Here is a 10,902-nt window from a genome sequence, read left to right as displayed (position 1 = left end):
ATTCGGTGTCCAAAGACACCACATCACCAACTATCTCCATATTATCGTAGCCAAATTGAATCTCTCATCCACAAAACGAAATCAGAATAATCTTAGATCACAAAAAGGACAACAAACAAGCGTCGATCACTCAAAGTGACCTAGATGAACCACAATACCATTGCTCAACGCATTGAATCAAGAGCATCGAAAATCAGAAATTTGAGGCAAAAATGTTCAAATTTGAAATTGATGAAGTGGAAGAAACCCTAGATCTTCATGGAAGTAGGGAATGGTTTATCACTTGTTGGAACAGAGAATCAGAAAAAAAAAAAAAAAAGTGAAAAGAAAATAAGAGAAAGATGGGTGAGATTTAATCGGTAATTCGACGAAAAAAATTGCAGAAATTTGAGAGAGAAATGTACATCTGAATCAGATTGAAACTGAAAGACATAGGAGAACAAAACAGTTTGAAATTTACAATCAATCCCAAATCAGCAAGAACTCATAGAATCTCTTGTAATCATACCCAAACAACAAATAATGCTGAGAGAATCGACTAAAAATGAGAGTAAAACAGTGTAAAAGAAATTAAGGATATGGAGATTACATAAACCTCACCTGTAGAGCCTCCTCCCAATCCATACTATCTTTGCTTCAAGTGAGCTGTCTCATTTTTCTCAAAAAAATCCCCACAGAGTTCCCTTGTTCTCCCCTCTCAACTTCCCTTGCTCATCTTTTTCCTTTTCGTTTAGCTATCATAAAAAACCTGCACCCACTCTCCATATTTTCCTCCCAGAAAAATCCCACTCCGTTGCTGCTCCCCTGTTTCTTTTCAAGCTATCACCCAAAACCGACTCCCAGCAAACATCTAGCTCCCTCTTTGGTTATCTCTCACTCTGGTTTGCCCCTCAAGCTCCCCTTCTCTTGATGTTTCTCCTCACGCCCCTTCCTTCCCAACCCAAAAACTCCTAACTAGTTTTCCTTTCAAGTCGTCCTGTCTGGTCGCCACAACTAGCTCATCCAGTCTCATCTCATGGCCACCTAAAGCAGCCCGCTTCCAATGTGGTCAGAAGAATAAAAAAGTCATTTTTTTTTGTCTCCTTGGGGTCTACACCTGAGGAAAGAATAAAAGGAAAAGAAGAAGAAAATAAAAAATAAAAAAAATTAAAATTAGATTTAAAATGAATAAACTATTTGGTTTTATTTAATATTTTTCATTTTTAAAATTAATTATAATAAAATCCATTTTTTTAAGTACCATTATTTTTCGCGCTCTCTCTCTAATCAAAATTTTAGGAGCTAGACTCTTTATGCCATGAGAAAACTGGATTTGAAAACAGAAAGTTTGATACGGATTTTAAGACCAAAATAATCTATTTGTAAGAAAAAATGGTAAAAATAGTACCCATCTCAAAATATTTGTCAAAGTAATCTTTTGTATCAAAATTATTTTTAATCCACCCTCGTTTGAATGATATTATTATTTTAATATTATTTTTAAAATATTCTTTATCATAATCATAAAACCACAATTAGTAACTGTGGTTTAAAAATATCCTAAAAACCACAGTTATAGATTGTGGTTTCACACTTATCTTTAAGTGAACTCATATAATCATACATCAACTAAAAAAATATGAGATTTTAGAATTTTTTTTTTTTTTTTTTTTTAATTTTAGTGTAAATTATAGATGTACCAAAATTTCTTAACAATGTACCAAATTTCCTTAAAGTTCGTTTCGAAGTGGAGAAAATTTTTTACAATTTTCCATTGTCAGTTTAAAACTATTTTTTTTACAAATTATCCTTAATAATTTTTTTCTTTACGACTGTTTTAAAATTATATATATATATATATATATATATATATTCATATTTTCATTGAAATTTTGAGAAAATAATTTCGCCTACATGCATTCCCATAAAAATTTATATATTTATAGTAAATAAAATATTTATTTGTTTTATGAATTTTATCACATATTAATTAAAGAAAATTATTTTTTCATGTTATTTTTAAATTTTAAAATAATTAAACAAATTGTTTATATTATTTAAAATTTTATATTTTCATATAAAAAATAATGTCAATGATTATGATTTTAGGTTATTCCTTACTAATTATGGTTTAATGATTATTATGATAAAAAAATATTTTACCATTAAAATAGAGGTGAATTAAAAATAATATTGAAATCACAGTTAGTAAATGTTTTAAGAAAATATTTTTGAAACTTTTAAAACCATAGTTACCAATTGTGGTTTTTTACACTTAAAAAAAAAAAAAAAATCCATGTGAATGCTTATATGGATATAAAAGATTATTTTTGACAAATATTTTAAGATGGGTACTATTCTTACCATTTTTTTTTAGATTATTTTGGTTTTAAACTCTTTGATACGTCAGGAAATCGAAAAAGTAGTTAAATCACATCCAAGGGTTGCATGAGGGCCACGTGTGATGAAAGTAACCTAGAAAGAGAGCATCGGATGGGCAGGGAAGAAGCCAAACCTAGGGATCAAAAGCCGTCTACGGTGGCAGATTCATCTGCATCCGTTGACTGTAATTAGAAATGAAAATTGTGGATACAGTGGCCATAGCCCATGCTCTCGCACTTGCTGCTTACGCTGATGCCGCTTCTGCTTCCCAATCTTCTTCCCAGCAAACATTCTCATCCTCCACGACTGGGGGTCGCGCCGCTTTTCAGTGGGGTGGAACCATATCTGCCACGTCAGTCGCCATCCTGCTCTTTTTTTCTTCTACGTTTTTTTTCCCTTTAATCCATTGGAACCACAATTTAGTCTCTTTCACTTCTCACCCTTCAAGTATTTTCTTCTTCTTCTTCCTCCTCTTTTTTTATTTTATTATTATTTTTATTATTTATGTTGTTTTATAGGTGTTTGTTAATATTTTCCACTTTCCATTAACATTGGGATCTGGGTTTGGAAATATTTGCATTTTTATTTGGTTTTGTGTTGTAGATTTTTGTTAATCTTGAATCAAGTAGGGCGGAGATCATCCATCCAAAGTTCCCTTTTGGTCCTCTTTCTTCTAACGAGTTTCCCTGCAGTGCTGTTTAACATTGTTAGGTGCTTTCCGATTTCCTTAAAAATTTCGATGTTATTTGGTCTCTGATATATCATATATATATTCTGCCATTACATATACTGAAACTACCAATCCCATGTTGCAGGGGGCAAATTGGACGTTGGTTTGCATTTCTTGCCGTTGCAGCAAATCTCTTCTTCCCTCGGAAGTTTCCAGGTTCGAATTTCTCTTAGACCACAGCAACTCATCTAATCAAATTATCATTGCCATGGTGCTGATATGAATATCTGCAGTTGCTGGTTTTATCCTATTGGTGGCCACTCCTGACTGGCTGGCTAATGGACTGCGTGATAGTATTGTGGGTGGTGTGTTTTGTCTCCTACTGGGAGTGTGTCTTGTGATAACAGAGATTCGAGGAATTGGAGGATGCAGCAGATGTGAATGTAATTTACTCTGCTTTGGTTTTTCTGTTTGTATCTCTTTCCTCTTCTTCTTTACAATATTGTATTTATGTTTGGGATCTTGGTAGGGATGGAGTTTCTCTAGGGTGATGCTTTGGGCTTCCAACTTCCAGCTCTTTATTGGGTTCTATACTTCTATATTGAGAATTTTAATTCCATCCATCAGTTTCTCTGCAAACTTATGTCTTTGGTAAAATGAGCCTGGGACACTAACCTTTGCAGGAATTTTAGTACGCATAATTGAGATAGAGACCAGCTGATTATTCCTTTAGAATAAATCTTCCAGGATATCACTTCGAGTCCTATCTTCAGCTATCTCCATTTTTTCTTTACCGTTCATCCCTTTGCTAATAAAAATACAAAAGCAACATTGGGAACTGGGAATTCTTGATGTGTCCCACCCCTTTACCATCAGGCCAGCAATTCAACAGGTGGAAGGTCACTTCTGTAGGGATAAAAGGGAAATAATCCCAGGATGATGTGAGATATTGGTGGTTGGAATCATTTCACCTGCTCATGCTGCAATTGCATTTATTATTGTAAACGAGTAATTTAGTTCAAAATGTACAAACACAAAAGGCCAAGAACTATTCCATTGTAGAGATGTGGTCAGTGGTTACAGCTTCTCCTAATAGGGCCCATCTTAGATTTTTTTTTTCTTTCTCAGATTACTGTCGCTGTGTAAGGAGAAAGGTTCAATCACCCCACGGATGTAGAAAAACATTGGACAGTTTTTTTCTTGGCCCCAAGTATGAAAGGGTTGAAATTCGCTATTTCCTTTCCTCTCGGGATCCAATACACGTTTAGTTTTCCAGATTATGGGTTAGGCCCGTTGAACCATTATATGTGGGATGCTACCGCCCACTGGGGGAGATTGGGTCCAGAAGCCCCATAGTCAAACTTCTCGCCTGCTTTTCGCCATTAAGAGTCCATTTCACTTTCAGTACTTGTAACTTCTAATTTTTTATTTTTTATTTTTTATTTTTTTAGACAAATGTTTGATGCGCTTAGTTAAACAAAGCTGGATACCACTTCAAAGGAGAGATGCACCAATCGAAGCATATAAATTATAGAAATGGAGATGGTCAACCAATTAACAACTACTGCATTTCATTCCACCCTGTTTCAAGAAAAAATCTTCTTGGAGATAATGGGACATGTTCTCTGAACTTTCCCTAATAGAAACGTAAACTACCACACCAACGACCCCATGTTGTAATCAGAAGACCTCAATCCTCGTGAAGTCTTCCCAGTTCAATCAAAATGGCTTGGCTATCCTTCATCTCTGTCTTTACTCTTTCTCTGATTTCTTTCTCTTCCTCCATTCTTGCTCAGCAATCATATGTGGGAAAGGGTACAACAGACTGCGACAACAATAATTTAACTTCTGTTCTTGGTTACGCCTGCAATGGTGTCAACGCTAGTTGCCAAGCTTTCCTTATCTTCAGATCTGAACCCCCATATAACGATGTTTCTTCCATATCTGATCTTCTGGGGTCTGACCCATCTCAGCTTGCCCAAATCAATTCAGTTGATGAGACTGCTACATTTGAAACAAAGAAAGAGGTCATTGTTCCAGTCAATTGCTCCTGTTCAGGTGAGTTCTCTCAGGCAAACACCTCTTATGTTGTTCAGCATGGAGATACCTACTTATTGATAGCAAATAACACCTTCGAAGGCCTCTCTACATGTCAAGCTCTCCGGAGTCAAAGAACTTCTCTAACTACTAATATATATACTGGTACAAAGCTTACTGTTCCTCTTAGGTGTGCTTGTCCTACCAAGAACCAAAGTGATGTGGGTGTCAAGTATCTCATGAGTTACTTGGTCGCTTCTGGTGATTATGTTTCAAGCATTAGTGTGAGATTTGGTGTGGATACTGGAATGACTCTTGAAGCTAATGAGCTTTCTGAGCAAAACCCCAACATTTATCCCTTTACTACCCTTCTAATTCCCCTGCAAAATCTGCCCTCAAGTTCCCAAACTATAGTGCCGCCGCCGCCGCCGCCACCATCACCTCCACCTCCAACTGCTGTATCGTCCCCAAGTAAAAGCTTGAAGAAAACATGGGTTTATGTCGTTGTTGGAGTTGTTGCCGGAAGTGCTCTTGTATTGCTGTTTGGCTCTGTTATTTTCTTCAAATTCTTTAGGAAAACTAGGAAGAAAACTGATCCAATTGCTATCTCAGAGAGCTTTGAGGCATGTGAGAAACCACTTAAGGAGGAACAGCATGAGTTCTTGGAGAGTATATCTAGCATAGCACAATCCCTCAAAGTTTACAAATTTGAAGAACTACAATCTGCAACTGATAATTTCAGCCCCAATTGTAGGATAAAGGGGTCTGTTTACCGTGGCACGATTAAAGGGGATTTGGCTGCCATAAAGAAAATGGATGGAGAGGTGTCAAATGAAATAGCTTTACTAAACAAGATCAACCATTTCAATGTCATCCGCCTCTCTGGCATTTGTTTTAATGATGGGCATTGGTACCTCGTCCATGAGTATGCTGTTAATGGACCCTTGACTGATTGGATCTATAACAACAATGATGACAGCAGGTTTTTAGTTTGGATGCAGAGAATTCAAATTGCTTTGGATGTGGCCACAGGGCTTAACTATCTCCATAGCTATACCAGCCCTCCCTATGTCCACAAGGACATAAAAAGCGGTAATGTGCTTCTTGATAGTGACTTCAGGGCTAAGATTGCTAACTTCGGTTTAGCAAGGTCAGCAGAGGGGCAGGAGGGTCAGTTTGCCTTAACCAGGCATATCATTGGGACAAGAGGTTACATGGCACCAGAGTATCTGGAGAATGGTTTGGTCTCCACAAAGCTTGATGTTTATGCATTTGGGGTTCTCATGCTGGAGATGCTTACAGGGAAAGAAGTTGCTGCATTATATGAAGGTGAGAACATGCACCTACCAGATGTCTTAGTTGCTGTGCTCCATGAGGGAGATGGAAAGGAGAAGTTGAGGAACTTCATTGATCCTTCCCTGAGTGGGAATTATCCTTTGGAACTTGCCATTGTTATGATCAGATTGATAGATAGCTGCTTAAAGAAATCTCCAGCAAGTCGCCCAGATATGGTTGAGATAGTGCAAGCCCTGTCAAGAACCTTGACCACTTCAGTGGCCTGGGAATTGTCTAATAATGTCTCAGGATACCAAAATTCCAGTTAGAGTTTTTTTCTGGCAATCTCCTTATGGGGAGGTCGATATCTGAATTTCTGTAATATTTCTTACATTCCTTCCCATTTTCCTTGTTATGTTGTTGCTAGTTTCTTGCATCTATGATCAGTCTGAAGTTTAGATTCCTAAAGGCCTCTGTCATCTTTAGGTGCTTTGGGTTGCTTAGCATGGTCACTATTTCTTTATTCTGCAGGTAAAAAAATGCCTGGTCCTTTAAAGAGTGCTCTAAAATATTAGTTCACTGATAGAGGAGGGACTGAGGTTACACCTATGTTTCAGAATAAGTGTATCAGCATTATAGACACACATGAACTTGCATCTTTCAGATCCATTGGAGCTGCCCCACATGAACATCATCTCAAGTTTTACATTATTGCCTTTGAAACCTTCCTGTAAATTATCCCTGCTCAAGGCAGTATTACCTGGCAAGGACCTCTTGCATCCAAGTCTTGTCAATAGCTATTTTACCATTTAAAACGGACATAATGGTTGCTAACTACATATAAAGGCAGAATGTTTCTATGCTCTTCTCAGAGTTCATATGGTGGCAGGCAGCGAGCGCCCACAACCTCGCTACCTTCTGAAGTTCAACCCTGAGACAGGCTGAAATGGTAAACCAAGCCAAACCATATACGGAAGATGACCAGCGAACTATCGACCAATCTTCTCTATTCCAAGAAATTTCGTCACAGAGATACATTGGCACGTTATTAGAAAAGTTATTAGAAAAGTCAGTTCAAAGCACAACACCCAAAAGTTAAGCCAACCTGTTTGACAGAGACAGAGAGCATAGTTTATAACCGCCTCATCCCCATGAGATCTTCCAATTCAACCAAAATGGCCTCTCCATCTTTCTTCTCCGTCTTCACTCTCTCCCTGATTTGTTGCTTTTCCTTGATTCTTGCTCAGCAGTCTTACCTCGGCCTGGGCACAGCAGACTGTTACAATAATAATTATACTACTGTTCTTGGTTACACCTGTAATGGTGTAAACACCACCTGCCAAACTTACCTCATCTTCAGATCAGAATCCCCATATAACAATGTTTCTTCCATCTCTGATCTCTTGGCTTCTGACCCATCTCAGCTCGCTCAAATCAATTCAGTAACTGAGACTGCTACTTTTGACACAAACAAGGAGGTGATTGTTCCTGTCAACTGCTCTTGTTCAGGTAACTACTCTCAGACAAACACATCTTATGTTGTTAAAAATGGAGACTATCCCTTATGGATTGCAAACAATACTTTCCAAGGCCTCTCAACCTGTCAGGCTCTCCTAAACCAAAACCCTTCTGTAAGTGCTACAAATCTAAATCCTGGTACTTCAATTACTGTTCCTCTCAGGTGTGCTTGTCCAACAAAGGCCCAAAGCGATGCGGGTGTCAAGTATCTAATGAGTTACCTGGTCGCTTATGGTGATACTGTTTCAGCTATAAGTGGGAGGTTTGGTGTCGATACTGAAAGGACTCTTGAAGCTAATGAGCTTTCTGAGCAAGACACCATTAATCCTTTTACTACCCTTCTAATTCCTCTGCAAAATCCACCTTCAAGCTCCCAAACCATAGTGCCACCACCACCGCCACCGCCACCTCCACCTCCATCTGCTGTATCTTCCCCCAGTGGAAGTTCAAAGAAGACATGGGTGTATGTTATTGTTGGAGTTGCTGCAGGAGTTGTTCTTCTTTTGTTCTTTGGCTATGTCATTTTCGTAAAATTCTTCAGAAAAACCAAGAAGAAAAATGATCAAATTGCTGTCTCAGAGAGCTTTAAACCACTTGAAAAACCCCTCAAGGTGGAAGAACATGAGTTCTTCGAAAGTATATCCAGCATGGCACAATCCGTCAAAGTTTACAAATTTGAGGAACTACAATCTGCAACTGACAATTTCAGCCCAAGTTGTCTGATTAAGGGATCTGTTTATCGTGGCACAATTAAAGGGGATTTGGCTGCCATTAAGAAAATGGATGGAAATGTGTCAAACGAAATAGCTTTACTAAGCAAGATCAACCATTTTAATGTCATCCGCCTCTCTGGCATTTGTTTTAATGATGGGCATTGGTATCTAGTTCATGAGTATGCTGTTAATGGATCCTTGAGTGATTGGATCTATTACAACAACAATGATAGGAGATTCTTGGTTTGGACGCAGAGAATTCAGATTGCTTTGGATGTGGCCACAGGGCTTAACTATCTCCATATACATGTCAGCCCTTCTTATATCCACAAGGATATGAAAAGTAATAATGTGCTTCTCGATGGGGATTTCAGGGCTAAGATTGCTAACTTTGATCAGGCAAGGTCAGCAGAGGGGCAGGAAGGTCAGTTTGCCTTGACGAGGCACATCGTTGGGACAAAGGGTTACATGGCTCCAGAGTATCTGGAGAATGGTTTGATCTCCACAAAGCTCGATGTCTATGCGTTTGGGGTTCTCATGCTGGAGATATTTACTGGGAAAGAAGTTGCCGCTCTATATGGAGGGGAAAGCATACACTTATCAGAGGTCTTGGCTGCTGTGCTTCATGAGGATGACGGAAAGGAGAAATTGGGGGACTTCATAGATCCGTCTTTAGATGGGAATTATCCTCCAGAACTTGCCATTTTTATGATCAGATTGATAGATAGCTGCTTAACGAAAGCTCCAGCAGGTCGCCCAGACATGGATGAGATAGTGCAATCCCTATCAAGAATCTTGGCCTCTTCACAAGCCTGGGAATCGTCTAATAATGGTGCAGGATAACAAAATTATAGTGAAAGCTTTTGATGGCATTTACAGTATGGTAGGGTCGGTTTGATTTCAAAGTCTTAATTTTGTAATATTTCGTGTATTTCTTTCAGTTTTCCTTGGTATGATGCATAATTCAATTCAGATGCAATTCAATCTCTCTCTCTCCCTTTTTTTTGCTAGTTTCTCACAGATATTTGGGAGTCTAGAATCGTGAAGGCCTGTCGTCTTAAAGTGCTATGGATTGTCTAGTATGACAATTGTTCTCTAGGTTTATTAGTAAAAGATGGTCTACCCCTTTAAAGAGTTTGCTATTAAAGATCTGTGTAGAGAAGCTACTCCAGATATTCCTATGTTTCAGAATAAGTAAGTATATAAATGGATACGCATTAGGAAAAGAGTGACCGTCCTGTAAACTGTTTCTGCTCAGATTAGTATTATCAGGCTTGCACACATTGCATCTTTCCAAGTAGTGTACAACTTAGATATGTTTGTACAAGTACAACAAGCATTTAGAGGGTGTGTCCGGTGAAATCGCTGGAGAAATCCAATTCTCTGTCCTTGTACAACTATCCTAATTCCACTGGAAACTGAAATTCAAGCTCACCAACCATGCTTGTCTATCCACCAGTTATTTGTCCTCCATTTACCCCTAACCAAAGAAATAGAAGGTCGAAGGAAGGACTTCACATTGAGATTAGAATAGATATTGAGTATGAAGAGGAACAAGAGAAATTATTATGGTTGTTAGGAGAGAGAGAATAAAAAAAAATCTTCACTAATCTCCCGGTGCCAATCTGATTTTGAAATTTATAAATTCAAAGGACTAAAGGTGTATTGAAAATTAACCCAAGAGCAGGGTAATTTGTTCTCTCCATCTGGGGGATCTTGGTGGGGAGGAAGTATCCATTAAAATGGTTGGAGTAAAGATGCAAGTGAGGAGGTGAATATACTTAAAAAGGTCAACCACTTCAGTCTGATCAGCCTTTGTGGAGTATGTAACCATCATGGGTATCTTCTACCTTGCTAATGAGTATATGAAGAAGGTTCTTTCAGGATTGGCACCACAAAATGTCTCTTAGGTTGAGAATTGGAATTACAGGATTCATTTTGCTTTGGATGTTGTTAATGGTCTTCACTATCTTCATAACTTCATTCCTGCACTAATGCACAAGGACAGTAGCAGTAGATAGAGATTTAAGGGCTAACTACAAGTTGCGAGATTTAATTTTCCATATCAGGGGAGCAAACTACAAGTTGTCTCTGGGAACAAAAGGATACATCTGAGTTTGATAATTATGCTTTTGTGGTGCTTTTGGACTTGGTTATTAAACAAGCAGCTATTTTCAATCAAGACAAATAAGTACTCCTTCAGAAATCTCAAGCATGGATGGAGGAAATACAGAAACAGAGCTCAGTTATCATACAGATCCTAGTCTTCTAGGAAAGCACCAATCCAACAATCACTGTGCCTACATAAATTTAGTGGGTCCTGTATGG

The 10,902-nt window shown here is 38.1% G+C and overlaps 3 protein-coding genes across 4 annotated transcripts; all 3 read left to right on the top strand.

The window, feature by feature from the left end:
- The first annotated feature begins 2,507 nt into the window (after positions 1 to 2,507).
- On the top strand, positions 2,508 to 3,670 carry LOC100247855 (cold-regulated 413 plasma membrane protein 1). 2 transcript variants are annotated; one of them, XM_010650901.3, is made up of 5 exons: positions 2,508 to 2,713; positions 2,965 to 3,072; positions 3,177 to 3,247; positions 3,325 to 3,474; positions 3,561 to 3,670. In XM_010650901.3, the coding sequence occupies exons 1-5, from the start codon at positions 2,556 to 2,558 to the stop codon at positions 3,575 to 3,577; spliced, it is 504 nt and encodes a 167-aa protein (XP_010649203.1). In that variant the 5' UTR covers positions 2,508 to 2,555; the 3' UTR covers positions 3,578 to 3,670. The 2 variants fall into 2 exon arrangements, with proteins under 2 accessions (XP_010649203.1, XP_002269366.1); XM_002269330.4 differs by having other exon boundaries at positions 2,509 to 2,713; positions 3,325 to 3,670.
- An 810-nt stretch (positions 3,671 to 4,480) lies between these two features.
- LOC100242712 (lysM domain receptor-like kinase 4) lies at positions 4,481 to 9,562 on the top strand. The gene is made up of 2 exons (XM_059736389.1): positions 4,481 to 7,852; positions 8,025 to 9,562. Exon 1 carries the CDS (start codon positions 4,756 to 4,758, stop codon positions 6,670 to 6,672), a length of 1,917 nt encoding a protein of 638 aa, XP_059592372.1. The 5' UTR covers positions 4,481 to 4,755; the 3' UTR covers positions 6,673 to 7,852; positions 8,025 to 9,562.
- Positions 7,495 to 9,562, top strand: LOC100264999 (lysM domain receptor-like kinase 4). The gene has a single exon (XM_010650900.3). The coding sequence runs from the start codon at positions 7,495 to 7,497 to the stop codon at positions 9,415 to 9,417; it is 1,923 nt and encodes a 640-aa protein (XP_010649202.1). The 3' UTR covers positions 9,418 to 9,562.
- Positions 9,563 to 10,902: the final 1,340 nt, after the last annotated feature.

Source organism: Vitis vinifera, chromosome 4 (genome assembly GCF_030704535.1).
Source record: "Vitis vinifera cultivar Pinot Noir 40024 chromosome 4, ASM3070453v1".
NCBI classification, from domain to species: domain Eukaryota; kingdom Viridiplantae; phylum Streptophyta; class Magnoliopsida; order Vitales; family Vitaceae; genus Vitis; species Vitis vinifera.
This window is presented reverse-complemented; position numbering and strand designations above follow the sequence as displayed.